General features: G+C 50.1%; 1 protein-coding gene across 3 annotated transcripts in view; it reads left to right on the top strand.

Moving 5' to 3' along the window:
- The first annotated feature begins 2,469 nt into the window (after positions 1-2,469).
- LOC115387023 (serine/threonine-protein kinase N1-like) overlaps positions 2,470-16,831 on the top strand; it is a 28,316-nt gene continuing 13,954 nt past the window's right edge. Inside the window, exon 1 of one of the 3 annotated variants that reach the window (XM_030089546.1) lies at positions 2,470-2,852. In XM_030089546.1, coding sequence (XP_029945406.1) covers positions 2,832-2,852 — 21 coding nt within the window. In that variant the 5' untranslated portion in view covers positions 2,470-2,831. Of the gene's footprint in view, positions 2,853-13,616; positions 13,765-15,644; positions 16,032-16,831 lie in introns of those variants that run through there. The other 2 variants (XM_030089545.1, XM_030089544.1) reach the window with 2 other exon arrangements.

Raw genomic sequence — 16,831 nt, forward strand, 5'->3', positions numbered from 1 at the left:
GATGGAACAGATATGATTTGATGAGGCTTCTGCTTTATAGGATATTTTTGTTGCTAGATTTTTTTTCCATTTACTAAGACACTAACTGGTCATTTTCCTAATTTTTCAGTCAGAGCTCCGTGTTTAATCATTTCTGAAGGCAGCTTTGTTTACAAACTTCATTATCTGTCATATTTATTTATTTGGTTGTGTTTGGTTTTCATTCATTGTTAATGACACTGAGAAAACATTCTGTTAATAATTATTTTTGTTTAGTGGTTTAAATTTTCTTCCAGTTCCTGGATAAAATGTTCTTTAGAAGTGAAAGTTTATTGATTTTGATAGGGTGTTCTTGCATTATTGTGGCATATTAGTTGAAAATGGTCTCAAAATAACATTGTTGTTTAGTGCAATATTATCACGTATTGCAATAATTTCTGAGATTAACTGCACAGTTAATAATTTATTAACTGCACAGAAAATGTTGATCTTACTGTATCTGTAAATAAGCTGGTTACCAGGCAGCTGGATTTCCCCAAGGGGACAAACAAAGTTATTTTTTCTGTCTGGTTCTATAATCAATGTGTAATTGTTGCAAAGACCAGTACAGTGAACCATGGACCTGTGGATGTGGCAGACACACCGTTTCTTCAAAATAAAACAGATGACAGTGTTTGATTATGTATATATTCAGTTTTTCTTTCCTCCTAACTCTGTAACTGCATGGACATTAAAGTGGTTGGTTTTCAGCATCAACTTGCCTCCAAGGTAATTTGCGCCCCCCCCCCCCCAAAAAAAAAAAAAAAAAAAAACTGTCACCAGCCGCTTCACAGTTTCATCTTCTGAGACCAAGATCAGACAGAACAGCTGATCATCAGGTCCTCAAGGTCCACAGAGCTCAGAGTGTCTTCAGCAGGTTGGACAGAGATCCAGAAAGACCGGAAGAGTCCAGAAAGACAGAGATCTAGAGAGAGCAGAAGAGTCACACAGAGACCAACAAACGCAGTGGAACCTGTGAGTTCTCAGCAGTCACCAGTCAGCCTCTGCAGCAGAACATCTGATTCATTCTCAGAGACTGAACCAGACGGAGAGTCGGTCAGTTTCTTCTTCCTGCAGCTTTTCCTGCTGGAATCTGTGAGTACAGAGGCGGCATTGTGGCTGCAGCCAGCGTGTGCATGGCAGATTGTTTAGAAGGGGGAAAAAAAAAACACTCATTCATTTATTCATTCATTGATTCTCTGTCCCAGCATGCAGCAGCTCCACAGATGTGATCAACAGGTCCGATATGCAGCAGGACTGCTTCAGACTCACTCAGTGTCTGCATCAAGCTGCAGCACTGACTGCAGCCACAGCACGTGCAGCCTTCAGAATGAAAGCACATCTCCCGCCAAGAGAAGCTAAAAAAGGCGGGATATTGTTGAACAATCTGAAGTGGAGCACAGAGTCCATCTGTGACCGTTTTTTTTAATGGTTAAAATCCTGAGTTCAGGTTAATGTGTACTTTAATATTCTCTCATTCACAGACTAACCAGTCTTTGTTGATCTTGATTGAAACATTGGGGAAATCCCACCTGCACCAGCCCATCCACACCAAGGCAGTCCAGGAAGCTGGTGGGGGTCAAAGGTCATGCTCAGGGACGCACAGTGTTGACCCTTCAGCTGTATGAATCTGACCTGAGAACTCCCGTTCCGAAGTTCACGTCTTGACCACTGACCGCGAGATCTGCATTTAACTGAAGTTCGTGATAAAGAGCTTCGTCATTATAAAGTCCTGGTGAGGTTAAAGGTCAAACCAAGAGTCAAAGGTGAAACTACTCCTTTTAAATAGTGTTAATGGAATTATAATTAGTATTGGATTATTAATAATAAACCGCTTTTTCAAACATGTCATGTGGAACCGCAATATTTCCATCCTTTCATGGTCCTGTGTGTCGCATTGTGGTTTATCACATAAAACCAAATACCATCGTTTTATTAAAAAAATAAAATAAAAAAAGAGAACATACATATAGAAAAGAATAGCAACAGATGTAATAGAAATAGAAATACTGTATTCATCCCAGAGTGAGATTCTTTACTGTGTCACTCCAGACATAATGCAATATATATTATAAGCAGAATCAGATTAGTTAAAAATTAGAAATAAATTACAAAAATATTAATTCAGTTCAGGTAAGTTTAATGTATATAACTCCAGGTTTAAAAAGGTCCTCTTTCCAGAGATTTGAACAAGTTTTAGTGTGACTAATATGAACATGTATGAATGGATTAACACATATAATAAATAAATAAATAAATAAATAAATAAATAAATAAATAAATAAACAAACAGTGATTACTGGTGGTCAGTGTGTTTTATAGTGGAGGTGCAGCACCGGAAGCGTCCTCCTCCCCGGTCTCCGGTGTCTCCTCCTCCTCCTCCTCCTCCAGCATCTCCCCGGCTCTCAGCGCTCTGCAGAGCCGAGCCGGAGCGCCTGACGGCGGGGTCTGACCATGCGCTCCTCCCGGTGTTGTGTCCGGTGAAGGGCGGCCGGTGTCCGCTTCCTGCCCGCTGCCGGAGCCCCGGAGCCCCGCAGCCCCGGAGCCCCGGAGCCCGCCGCCGCCGCCGGGCAGCGCCGCGCTGCGTGATGCGGAGCTGCGTCCTGCAGGCTGCAGGAGGTGATGGTCTCCTCTTCCTCCTCCTCCTCCTCCTCTCCTCTGACGCCGCTCCGCTCCGCACCGGGACCGGCTGCTGTGTTTTCTGGACCGTTTCCCCCTCCGGGGCTCGGCCGCTTCTCCTGCCATGAGCCGCCGGCTGTGAGGAGACTCCGGCGGCGTAGAGGTCATCCGATCGGCGGCGCGCACCGGGAAGGATGGCCAACAACGAGCTACAGGTGAGTCCCGCAACTTTTCCACCTGTTTCCCACCAGAGGGTCTCACAGCGGGGGGGCTCTGGGTCTGCAGGGGGGATCTGATTCTGCAGGGGGGATCTGGTTCTGCAGGGGGGATCTGGTTCTGCAGGGCTCTCTGTTCACGCGCAGCCTTCGCCTGGTGGGAAGTGTGTGAAACTGTTAAAAATAATCTGTGCAAACGCGTCTAGTCCTTCAACGTGCTGGAGAGAGTCCAGGTTTACAGAGTCTGGGTCCAGAGTCCATGTGGACCTGGTCCACCTGGTCCACCTGGACCTGGTTCCGTTAAAGTCAACATTCAACCTCATAAGAAAGAGTCTAGGTTCAGTTTAAAGAGTCCACATGGACCGAAAGTGATCTTATTCTGGTTACAGGAGTCTGATTGAGTCCAGTCTGGGTCTCGTTTAAGGAATCTGGGTCTAGTTAAGGGAGGGTCTGGATTCAGTGAGAAGAGTCCTTGTGGGCTCTGTACGGTCTGGATTGTGTTGATAAAGTCTGAATCTGGATTAAAGAGTCCTGGTCTAGTTTCAGAGTCAGGATTAAGATGAAGTCACGTGGACGAGTCGCCCTGTAGTTCGATTCCTCCTGACGTGACGGTGTGCCGTGGCCCCAGGCGGAGTCAGTGGCAGGTCACCCACGAGGTTCGGGTTACGGTTGGCCCGGAGTCGGAGGGAAGCGTTAAAAATTAAAGGCCCTGCCGCGCTGGGAGGCGGCGCCCTGCTGGAGGCGGCGCCCGGCTGGAGGCGGCGCCCTGCTGGAGGCGGCGCCCTGCTGGAGGCGGCGCCCTGCTGGAGGCGGCACGGCGCCCTGAGGTTTCCTGACCTCCGTCAGCGGGCGGAGCTGCAGCAGACTGAAATATTTAAGTCAAGGCACACGAGACGTTTGAGGACAGCGCAGGAAGACGAAGCTCCGCCCACTGTGGCACACGCGCACGCACACACACACACACACACACACACACACACACACACACTGGGAGTCCTGACCCTCTGGATGTGTGTGTCCCTGGAGCTACCGTACAGCAGTGTTTTAGAAAAGTTGTGTTTTCTCCGTTTCCATGGAGACGCTGCATTTGCAAAAAGCTGTGGTTTTGATTATTTATACAGAGACGTGTTTTTAAAAAGTTCCACCTGGGAAGCTGTTTTCTGAAGTTGTGTTGCGTTGTGGTTCTGAACACTGCTGTTGTGTAAACAAACTGAAAACGCTGTGAAAGTTCAGAAGTTTTTCCTGAAAGCGTCGTCGTGGAAACGAAGCCTTGAGCCAGTGTCTGGACTCTGGAGGGGGAGCTGGACTCCAGGCAGTCTGTTTCTGCATCTGTCGTCTTTCTTTGTAAATGAAGCCTGGAACTCGGTGTGTGTCGGTGTGTGTCAGTCTGGGTTTTGATTAGTTTCTCCAGAGTTTGACTCGTTCCAGCTGAGCTGGAACTGCTGCTCCTCCTCCCGCCGCCGCCGCCGCCGCCGCTGCTGTTTCTGCCGCTGGTCTCTAAATGCCTTCCGTATCGATCCGTCCGGGAGGAAGCAGCCGGCTCTAATGGCCTCTCCGGCCTTCAAGCTCCACAGCAGCTGCAGTTACCAGAAAAGTTGGCGCAGAGTGAGGACCGTGAATAGAAACAGAGAACATGACCTGGACCCCAAAATATCTGGAAACACCGACGGTTTCATCTGATTTTCTGAGAATTCTACCTTCTGAGTTTGATTCTGGGACCACAGGTCGGATCAGGGCTGACGGAGACTGGATGGAGAAGAAAGACCACCAAGCAAATCTGTCTGTCCTTCAGACTCACAGTGCTCTTTCTCTTGTTCATAAATTATACGGTTTTGTTTTTTATTCATCACAGAATTTTAGTTAATAATACACAATAATTCTTTCATTTCTTCCCGTCATTCTTTAATTGTTGGTTTTATTTGTTCATTTATTATTTCGTTTACTTCTTGGCTCTTTTCTGAGCCGTTTCCCCACGCCGCCGTCCTCTCATCCTGACCCCTGACCTCTCTGTAATGAGCAGCGGTGTGACTGACCTGTTGACCATTAGCCTGATTACCTGGAAGATCTTCCTCCTCCGGTTTTGCGTGACTTGACTTTCGTGTCTCTGACCGCTCGGAAACGTGACGTCGACCCGCCGCCGCTCAGTGTGAGGATTGAGGCCGGACAGGAGGAGCGAGGGGCGCTCGGCGCCCGGCGCCTCGCGGCCCCTCTGGCTGCAGGTCTGACGTCTGGCTTCGCTTTGGCAGCGTCTCCAGCTGCCGCTCCGGTGGACAATAGGATTAGGAGACCGCGGACTTGACTCTGTCTCTGACCTCCTGGCGGGGCGGCGTTTAAAGCCCCCCAGACGCACATCCATCCGTGAACCCCCCGACTCCCCACCCCCCTCCTGACCAATCCAGGATTACACCGAGAGACAGACGGAATATATAAATAAAGTGGGCTTGTGCACACAGTGTGGGTGCAGGCGTGCAGGAAGCAGCCATCATTTCCCAAAGGCTCAATTTGATGTTTCGTGGTAAAACAGAGCCGTAACAACCTTTAAATGTGAACTTTAATTTGTGTACATGTGATGGAAAAGCTGATATTGTCAGAGAAAAACAAACAATTCCTGCAGAAAACGACAACAGTCTCAACATAAAGATAATTGTAATGAAACTTTCTGCTGGAAAATACAGAGAAATGTCCAGAAAACATTGAGGCTAATGCTAGCATGCTAGCAGCAGCATCGCCAATATCTCAGCTCGGATCTCTGTGTCGCATCTGCGAGTCTGAAGAAATTAATAAAATAATCAATATTTTCTCTGAAATTTGTACTTTTTTCGGCCGAATTGGAGCCTTTTGAGGGTCACTTTTGGCCCTCGGGCCTTATGTTTGACACCCCTGTGTATCACCATCCTCGTATGAAACACGATTACCAGCGTGAAGCGTTTCTGTGACACTTCAGAGGTGCGGTTCGATTCCGCTCCGTCTGCCGTTCCGTCACGGCGTCTTCAGTGTTTTTTCCAGCGCGTCCTTTCAGAGCGTTACCTGGATGTGAGGCGGAGCCAAGATGAGTGAAGGCGAAGGTGACGGCTCCACCACTGGCTGGTTGGAGTGGCGATTGGCCCCGTCCTGACCTGCCCCCGCCCCCGCCCCCGCCCCCACCCCCGCCGCCACCGCTGCTCCCGCTTGAATATTTCCAGGCTTTAGAGGATTGTGGATTTGGGGTCGAATGAGGCTCAACTGCTGTCAGATTCATAACAAAGTGTTTCAACTGAAACGCTTTTTCTGAATTATTGTGAGTTTTTTTCCGCATAATTGGACAGATTGTGAAAACAGTGCATGTTGGGTGATAAGAGTCTGTTTGAAGCTGATCCAGACTGTAAAACTGGAAACAGGTTTGATCTTTTTGTCTTTATTTCTTTTATCCATATATTTCTAAGATCAAATTTTATCCATCACATCAATTCTCCAAATAACATATTAGTCCAGTTGAAATATATTATTTTAGAGAAATAGGTTTGAAAAATTGTTGTTCTCTCAGCAAATCAGTTCACTCCAGTTAGTTTGGCCGGATTGCAGCCTCTCGTGGGCCGGGTTTGGCCCACGGGCCTCATGTTTGACTCCCCCAGCCGGAGGAGAAACCGAAGTGGCGTGCCGGATCTGAGCCTGTGCAGGGTGACCCGATTGTGGTTCTACCTGAGGCCCCGGGCCGGGTCATGTGACCGCCGGGCGTCGGGAGGCTTCATGGGAACGGCGGTGCGTCGACAGAGCTCCGTCTGTTCGGGGGGTTGGGGGGGTGGGGGGGTGGGGGGGGCAGGAGGGACCAGGAGCTGCAGGACTCGTCGGGATGAAACCCGAGCTGCTCCCGATCAAGAGGCTGAGGCAGAACAATGGCATGATGGGAAAACAGCCCGTCTCAGTTTGGCTTTTTCCACCAAACAATGAGGAGACGAGGAGCGACGTCACTGGAGGAGTTCGGTCTTCATGAGAGGAAGAAGAAGATGGAGGGGAAACCCAGACGGTCCAGAGGCAAAGAGACGCTCTGCTGAGGCGTGGAACATCCACCCCTCCTGTCTGCTCCTTCAGATAACACCCCGAGCACAGAGCATCTTCCTCCCATCAACCCCGTCTGGAAAGACCCTCCCAGTGCTTTATGAACGGCTTCGGGTCTGTTTGTGAGTTTCTGCTGACTTTCTGCTGCCGTAATCGCCGGCGGGAGCCTCAGCAGGGGGGATAATCATCAGCTTTACACAGCGACGCTCTCATCCCGCTCGGCTGGAATCCTTTCCAATCTTCCCCGTCCATCACCGTCAGGCTGGCCCGGCCGCCGTCGCTTCCGCTCCCGGCGCCAGAGGCGACGGCTTGGCGCGCCGCTGGAGAGTCCAGACCGAAGCTTTTCACCGCAGCTCACACAGAATCGGTTCCTGTGATTGGCTGAAATATCAAGAGAGAAACGGCGTCTCTCAGAGCCGAGGTGATCGTGTAGTGGAATATTGAAATAATACGAATCGGTAGACGCAGTCCTGAACCGAGGCCCCGAGGGCTGACGGAGGAGACGCAGCGTTGAGCCGGAGACTGGAGGTGATTCTGACGCTGCTGCTCACGTCTGGAGCATCGAGGAGGCTGAACGGCTTTAAGAAGCTCCCGGCTATTTATTTACTTTTCTGACTTAGGAATAGATTCAGTCAGTGTGGCCTCACACACACACACACACACACACACACACACACACGCTGAGATGGGTCCACCCGGCCTGAGGTCTTAATCCCAGCAGATGTTTGACTCTCTGGACATCCGTCCCTCATTTACCCGACATCTCAGGCTGGCTGTTTGGATCCGTCCCAGAGAGCCGGGATGTCGTCCCGGGTCAGAGCCGGCGGCGGTGGCGGCGGTAGCTTCATGTCGCGGCTGCTGGGAGACTTCAGGACGTTGACGGAACATTCAGGCGGAAACACAACGCTGGAAACATTAACAAAACAATTCTAAAATACACTGAAGTGAGAGAATAAGTTAGTTCATGTCCCTTCATCCTTCAGCCAGCTTCATGAATGAGAGACACACACACACACATACACACACACACACACACACACACACACACACACACTGTTGAGCTGTGACAGAGGCCAGAGGACTCGTGCTCAGGGAGAACATGCACACAGACCAGTCTGAATGTTTTCCTTCCAGCTGCAGCTGAAAACACGACTCATGACGGAGGTTCAGACCTGAAGGCCTCATTAGGAAGCAAATCCCCGAAACTGGTCCACAACTCGGTATTCGATCTGCAGGTGGTGCTGCAGGTGGAGCAGCGGGTTATGAGTGTGTGTGTGTGTGTGTGTGTGTGTGTGTGTGTGTGTGTGTGTGTGTGTGTGTGTGTGTGTGTGTGTGTGTGTGTGTGTGTGTCCTCTGAGCTGGTGGAGGTCGCAGCGACGGCTTCCTCCCGTCCTTTTGGGATTGTTTGTCTTTTTACGGTAGCTTCCCCTGAAGCGTCTGGTACGTGCACGACGGAGGCAGACGAAGCACGTGCACTGCAGGGTTTCTGTGCGTGTTTGTGTGTGTGTGTGTGTGCGTGTGAGGCCCGAACACAGCGACCGTTTGTCGCTCACAATGGACAAAGCCGGGAACACAAACACAGCAGCGTTTGGCGAAGCCTCCTGAGAAGATGGAGCCGCTCTCAAAGCTGCCATTCATGCCGACGTGCTCCTCCCAGCTGTGGAGCGTGCACGGACACGTAAAACACACACACACACACACACACACACACACACACACACACACACACACACACACACACACACACACACACACACACACACACCGAGTGTGGACAGATGTGCACGCCAGCACACACAACGCGACACACTCTTTCTGGCCGGACCCTCTGCACAGGCCGCCGTCTGTCTGCCGCCGCTCCGGGGAGCCACGTGTCCTCGTGCACGTGACGGCCGTGCGCACGCCGCGCTTTGCAAAAGAGCAAAAGCAGATTTGGCAGCAGAATTTCCCTGGAATATGAGGGATTTTGGGGATTAGCGGGCAGCGCACACGTAGTCCAAGGTGCACGCAGTAAGCCGAGCAGTTTGAGCCGCCGCCAGGCGAGATGTGGAAACAGGTGCAAACCTGATCGGTTTCCTCTGGACCTTCAATGACGAGAGGGGGAAAAAAATAAGTTTATCAACTTGTAGAAGAAAAATCAGGTCATAAAAGTGATCCAGCGCCCGTTCTGAAACCCTTCACGCTCTTTACGTAGAGCTTGAGACCTTTTATTGGCCTTTTATTTAAACCAAACCTTCAAACTGCTTCAGGCCACGTTTTAGGTGATAACGCATCATTTTTGTTTCAGAAAAGTTTCACGTTTACACAGCGACGTTTTGGAAACGCTGCCACGGGAACGGCAGTGTTGAATGAGAAGCATAAAGGTTTCCTCCTCTCATCCAGCTGTTTTATTTATCATCCAGCAGCCTGAAGGTTGGAGTTAATGCACCCTGCCGCCGCCGCCGCCGCCGCGCCAGCCTCGCCTCCGTCCGGGTTCATTATTCATGTCGTTCATCTGGATTCGTCACTGCTTCATCTCCAGCAGGAGGCTGAGATCGGTGTGATTCTAATGAATCGTGTCCATTTGCAGGGACTGTGTGTTTGCTGCTCTTCGAAGGGATTTTATTCACCGAGGGTTTCTTGGTGGTTTTGCTTCTGAATGATGGAGAGCAGGAAGAAGACAGAGAAACTCATTCATAGTGACAGTATGAGGTGTAGAAATGAGGGGAGCAGATTTCCTCCGTCTTCTCTCCTCTGTAGCACCTTCCTCCAAATCCCAACACCTCTCCATCCAAAACCTGCCTCGGGCTGCGCTCGCTCCAGCTTCACCTTACGTAATGCGACTGGAGCAATCAGGCTGAAAGTCTCCCACATCATCATCATCATCATCATCATCATTATTACTGTTATTATGATCACCGCCGCAGGTGTTGGTGTGGAAGTGAATGAATGAATGAATGAATGAGTAATAACAGGCCAAAGCAGAGGCCCATGTCTGACGTGTCAAATCTATTTTCAGGAGCGGCCGAGTCGTCGGCAGCCGACAGGCCATTAAAACTTCATCGGAGTGACGGATTTCTATCAGTCAGCTGCAGTGTGACCGGCGGGGGGGGGGTAGAGGTGTAGACGAGAGTCAGAGAGAAAAGAGGAACCACACCGACCAAATACTTATGACAGGAATAGATCCTGCTGTGAACGTCTGACAGCCAGATATTAGAGCGTCTTCCAGACTTGATGACAGGACTGGATGTTATCGTTCAGGGTATTTGCACCTCTGCTGACGCCGCGGGGAAAGGCCTGAACCGCCAGGACACATCGCCAGTTGTGTACCTCAGCATCACAGAGTATTCCATCCATTTATCAGAATCCCCCCCCCCTCCCCTCCGCTGAGGCGGGCCCACCTCAGGCTGATCAGACCTGTTCCCCTCAGCAGCCCAGATGGCGTCACTCCTTTTCATCCATAACCAGTGACTGGTCCTCTCTGCAGAACCAGCCAGCTCATTGAGCCTGTCTCCAATCCCCCCGAGGGTCTTTGGTGTTGAACTGGCCACGGTTCCCCGACACCCCACCTCCACTGCACACACCTTTGTCTTCCAGCCCCTGTCCTCAGTGGCTAAGTTCAAATAGCACAGCCTCTTCGAGGGCTTCCTCCCAGGCTGCTGTCAGCTCAGTGAGGCAGGCTAGCTGGCAGGAGTTGGACCAGAGGATCAGGTCTGGTCACAGGGTGGTTGTTGCAATTTCTGGGGGGAAAATGAGCTTAAGGTCCAAGTCCACTCTCATCTGCCAATCTCTGGCTGCATTTGGTGGACCTAAATCAGGGATTGAAGGGCTGGACCTCAGCTTGTCCCCCTCCTGAAAAGATGTTGGTGGGTGTCGGTGCACATCCTGTTGTTTTTAGGGCTGGGCATCAAGCGAGACTCTCATGCGCTCTATTTCTTCGGCGATACACCAGAGAACCTGGTTGTGTCTCCAGGTGTATCTGCCTTGAGCGAGGTTCACCTTGTAACCAACCAGGAAGTGTTTGAGTGCTGCAGGAGCTGAACGTAGGGTAAAAGACGGATCCTTCCCAAGTCAGAGCTGCAGATTTGAGGGGGAGGGCAGAACATCATACGATCAAGCTCAGCCTGTTGGATTTCATCCTCCGGAGGTCGCTCCGTGTGAGCGTCCTCTTTTCAACACCCTCCCACCTCATCCAGCGACCCTGTTTGGCTTGGGTTCCAGGTTTGGAACGTCTGGCTTCCTCTTCCTGTTGCACACCTCCCCTAAAGCCATGGTGGGACGTTAGATAGATAGATTTTATTTCAGTCATGAGCACAACGAACCAAAAAAAAATAATAGCAAGCAAGACATGTATGTATACACAAATACACACACAAATACATACACATATATACAAACATATGTACATATGCATGCATACGTGCATACATGGTTAACATATTGTTTGACTGAAAAGGTTTAGGGCTGAAGCCGAAGCTTATCTTTCCACCTTTATCCTGCCGCTGTATGAGAAGAAGAAAAAAAACAAAAAAAAAACCATTATACAGAAGTCGAACCAAAGACAACAAGACAACAGTCCAAATAGAAGATAACACAGGGAGTGATATATTTTCCATTTTTTCCTATCCATTATTGCTTTTTATTTCTTCCTATCCTTTTTGTTCTACTCTCTCTTCCATTATTCTTTTCCCCCTCCTTTCCTTATCCTCTTTTTCCGTCCAATTTTCCTTCTTTTCCTTTCATTCTCCCCTTTGCTGAGACCGCTAAAAGTAATACTCAAATGATAAACAGAAATAAACAAAAAACAAAACAAACAACATAATAAATAAATAAATAAATAAATAAATAAGTTAATTGATTAATTATTAGTAAAAAGAAAAAGGAAAAAAGACGTTGAGTTGTAGAGAGAGGCCTCTTGCCAGAAAGGTGTTGCTCTTCCGAGGCCCGGGCCTCCTCTGCTGAGTTGGAGGCATTCGCCATGTCTTGCTGGGTGTCTCTGAGGTCTGCATTATACCACCGCCCAAGCCTCTTTAAGGGCTTCTCCAAGAGTGTTGGGATTGGTTCACCACAGATCTGAAACCGCTCGCCCATTAGTTGACCTTTAACAACTGAGATGCTGTGGGATCTACCAGGCTTGAACTCCATACGTGCTCACTGGAGTTTCTTGGAGTTTCTGCAGCAGGCGCCCAGTGCATGGTTTAGTTGTTATGACGGTCATGTCATCCATGTACGCTCTGATTGGTGGGAGTCTCAGGCCGCTCCTCTCACCTCCCACTACCCAACGGGATGCACGTATGATCAGCTCCACTGCCATGGCGAATGTCAGAGTCAGAGGGGAAGTGGTGCAGCCCGCCATGATGCCTGTCTCCAGATGCTGCCAAGCTGTGGTGTTACTTCCTGTTGTTACACAGAACTGGATTTCCTGAAAATAATTCTTGACCAATCCTGTGATGTGGTTTGGTTCGCCAGAGTAATTGAAGGCGGTCCACAAGATCTTGTGGAGGACTGACCCACAGGCGTTTGAGACGTCTAAGAAAACCACGTGGAGGTCTCGTTTTTCGTTCTTGGCTGCTTGAATCTGATGCTAAATGACACTGGCGTCCTGTAGACATCCTGAATCGCCCTGGATCCCGGCCTTCTGCACTGAGGTATCAACAAAGTTGGTTCTTTGCAGGAATGTTGATAGCCTGTGGGAAAACACACTAAAGATCTTTCCTTCTACATTCAGCAGGCAGATCTGGCAAAAATGGCTAATGGCTGCGGGATCCTTCTCTCTGGGGATCAGGATGCTTCCCGCTCTTTGCCAAGCCTTTGGTATTACTCCCTTCTGCCATGCCACCTTCATCAGGTTCCAGAAGTATTTCAGGGCTCCGGGGGTTTTCTTGTAGAGTCCATACTGGACACCATTCGGCTCTGGGCTGATGCTGACCTGTCCCGCTGGACAGTCTCGGGGACCTTGTGTCCATTTGGTGCTCAGGTGCTGAACTGGCACAGGTCACTCAGGATGGTGACTGATTGATGCTATCGTCATCCTCTAGCATCCAGATTACAGAGCATCTTCCTCCTCTCATGGTTTTAACTTGAGCTAACATCCAAAAATCACCAAATGAAGATTTATTCAAGAAATTTGAGCCAAAATAGATAAAATTTCAACATTTAAATGTTTTATTTGCATAAAATAAATCTGTTATCATCCACTAAATGTATTTAAGCATTTAGTCAAAGTTTTCTAGATTTAAAATGTGATATTCCATCAGAGCAGTGTTGCTAAACATCGCGTGTGATGAAGAGAAGTCATGTCTTCATTGCTATTCAGTGGTTGTTTGCATACTGCGCGATGCGAGGCGATGAGGAAGTTGCTAAATTTGATCACTGTGTTCAACTGAGGGTCAAAGTTAGTACTTTAATATTTGTTTTCATTAAACAAGATAAAATGAATCTAATGTTTCAGATTTCGTATTTCGGAGTGACCTGAGGCTCAGTCGAAGTCGTACTCTTGACGCTGCTCTGCTGAAAGAGGTGGATGTGTTGAAGTGGGGGTGGCGGCTCCGTGTCCATCGTGGGGCGGGGTCAGAGTGTCCGGGACTCGGTGCAGAGACCGGGGTGGATGAAGGTGTGGATGTGAGCAGGTGAATAGACGCTGTGACTTTAAGAGCTGCTGGTGAGCCGAGAAGCCACTTCAGTTCCTGATAATGTGGTCAGTGCAGTGTTTGTCACAGATGCGCTGAGCGCCAGGCATTCCAGCCTCGCCTCTCGCACTCGAAGCTCGCGGCGGAGCGAATGAGGGCAGCGCAGCCACACCTGTGAGGGTGGGGGAGAGGATGGACGCATGGGGGCTGCCGTCTCCGCGGCCGCCTGTCCACGACGCCCCGCTGACCTCCGGAGCTCCGGCGGCTCGGTAAGGCGGCGCTCCGCATCACACCTGGCATTCTGAAGCCCGGCTCGGTGTCCTTTCACTTCCTTTTTCACTGCTGGGTGAAGAAGCAGCGGAGGACGGCGCCTGTAGCAGGCTGGGGGGGTCACTGACCCCCCGTCTGACCCGCTGCCGTCTCTCTGACAGGGCCGGGACTGGAGGGCGGCTCGGGGGGCCGTGACCCTCGGCCCGCCCTGGAAGTCAGGATTCAGATTCGGTTTGATCTCCCAGAGGAGCGGAGCAGAAAGTCCTGATGCTTCACTCACTTCATATGCATGCAGGGTTTCTCCCAGGGAGGGGACGGCAAATGTGATTGGCCCAGCCTGGAACATGACCGCACCACGTGAACAGAGGAGGCGCTGCGATAGGGCGATTTATGCAAAACTTTAACTCATAATATGAAATCAACACATGATTTGTATGAAAATCGGACTTCGGTCAAACCGATGAGTAGAAACTAATGATAGAGACCAAAACATGTCCAGGAATTTTTAAAGGTTTATTTCACTCTGAAGTTCTTTTTGAAACCAACATCATCGGCCCCCTGCTGGAATTTCCTGGGTATTACCGCTTTATCGGCACTCGGTTTACACTGGAAACGGCGTCGTTTTCATGTAGAGCCTCTCGCTGGTTGAATTAGCAGTGAAACTCCAGACACATCCTACAGAGAACAACAATTAACAGACTGAAAGGTGCAATAGGTCATGTTACCTCTCATAATGCCGCCCCCCCCCCCCCCCCCCCCTCCGGACAGTGTTGTGCAGGTTGCCAGTTTGGGAGACTTACACAGTGCAGATGCCTTGCCTGAGCGGCGCGCAGTGCGCACGTACACAGTGTGCGTGCGCACGGCCAGTCGGCCGTTGACGCGGTCATAAAACACCGTTTGGCAACCTCAGGAACTCACATCTGATTGGCTGTGGAGTCAGGAAGTGTGACTGTTTAGCCCCGCCCACCGGAGTTGGGAAGTCTTATTGTGAAAGAAGAAAACTTGACCAAGACATTAATTTATGAGACGACAGAGTGTTTAAATGTTTCTTCAGTGACACCTGAAACATAGGAATGATTTTCGTTGTTTTTATAGTGAGTTTCTTTATTTTTCACCTTTAAAACATCATTATTTGTACGGCTTTCAAATGAATCACGATATTTGTATTTTCTTTATCTTAAACCTTTTACTTTCTTCTTTTCATGTATTTCCTCATCTTAAATGCTGAAGATTCAGACTCTGAGAGGAGACACACTTTGACCTCTGAATCCAAATTTATCTTTGCTTTCATGCTATAATCGGTTAAATGAGGCTCGTGCTTCATTTGGAGGAAACAGAGTTCAACCTGTCAATCAGTCTGAGCACCGTGTGATTGGTTGCTGTGGAAAGGGGGCGGAGGCTGAGCAACAGGCTGATTCCAGTAAAAAAAGCCCCGGTGGTTTTCTGATGAGGGCGAGTTTGTTCCTTCAACGGCCGTGAAACTGATACTGGCTGCTGATTGGCTGCTCGGGGACTCGGTTCAGCTTTGGTCCCAGAACCAGTTATTGATCAAAATTATTCCTGAAATCTGAGATATGTGGTCAGACTCCACAGGTGCAGAGTGCCCCGAGTTTTCAGACAAGACTAGGACACACACACACACACACACAAACACATGCGCACACACACACACACACACTCACACACACTGCGCAGTCTGACAGTCCATTGAACTGGACCACTCTGTCACAACAGCCTGTCTCTGAGCTGCACAGACCAGCAGCAGGAAGCAGAGCGACTGCGAGCGCTCTCACTTACAAAACCACCCCAGTGCGTGTGTGTGTGTGTGTGTGTGTGTGTGTGTGTGTGTGTGTGTGTGTGTTTGTGTGTGCAAAGTGCATGACGCCTCGCTCTCTATCTACCAGAGAGCAGAACAGGAAGCGGCGAGGTGGGGCTCGCTCTCTGCCGTTCTCTCTTCCTCCACCTCGCTCACTCGCTCCAGATTTAGCCCGACTGTTTGATTCCTGGCGGGAGCGACGTCCCGGCGTTCTGAGCGGGCAGGAGTCGGCCGCCGCGCTGCCTGACCGGCGCTGCTGTCGGTGTGTGAGAGTGTGTGTGAGAGTGTGTGTGAGTGTGAGAGTGTGTGTGGAGGGAGGCCTGGGAGTGAAGCAGTGGGAGGCCAAAGATGTCCAGCGAGGACGTCCCGGAGGACCTGCCGGGGGAGCAGCCGCTCGACGGCCCGGTGGCGACGGCGGCGGCGGGCGAGCAGGGTGACCCTGAGTCCTGGGTAGGCCTCGCCGCTCTGTTTCCATCCATCAGGGCTGCCCTTCTCCTTTCTGTCTTCCTCCTTCACTTCCTGTAAAAACATCTGCCGGTCCGGTAGCTGCAGCGCCGCTGTCTTCCACCTCGGTCCAGACGCTCTTTGTTGGAAAACTCCAGGGATTTAAGTTGTATTGTGTTAAACACAAGTGCGTCACGGCACAAACTCTCCCTTCCTGCCGTTGGCGGTGTTTTTCTGCCTTTCTCTCTCTTCTCTGCCTCGTGTGACTGAACTCAAGCCCCACGTCTCGTCGACCGATGTTGACAACTTCAAGTTCCCTCTCTAAAAGTTCCTGAACTGACGGAACCGTTTAGTGTTGCTGTGATACTTCAGTTGAAGTTACATCAGTTAGTCTGAGGAAGATGCTCTATGATCTGGGTGTTAGAGGGAGGAACACGCTCGAGGAAATAGTTTAGTTGTCATAGCAATCTGTTTTAAGTGTTTTTTAATCAATCAACCACCTCTATTGGTGTCCAGAGGTGCTTTAATAATCCTGTTTTTCATCCTGCACGATGTGAGACGCCAGAAATATTCACACACACTCCCATTCAGGAAGCTTCGATCACAGAATCACCTCCTGTTTCCAGAACAGCAGGATGAGTAAAGCCTTCGCATCTGTTGATCCACGTCCAGCTTCGCTTCCGCCCGTCTTCCAGGTCGGGCTGCTGGATGAACCTGCCTCCTGCGGCTGCTTCCTGCTGCAGGTGCATTAGGATGTAACCAGAACCGAGCCGGGTCCCGGTTCGCCTGGCGCTGCACCGACGCAC

The sequence above is a fragment of the Salarias fasciatus genome, chromosome 4 (genome assembly GCF_902148845.1).
Source record: "Salarias fasciatus chromosome 4, fSalaFa1.1, whole genome shotgun sequence".
NCBI lineage: Eukaryota > Metazoa > Chordata > Actinopteri > Blenniiformes > Blenniidae > Salarias > Salarias fasciatus.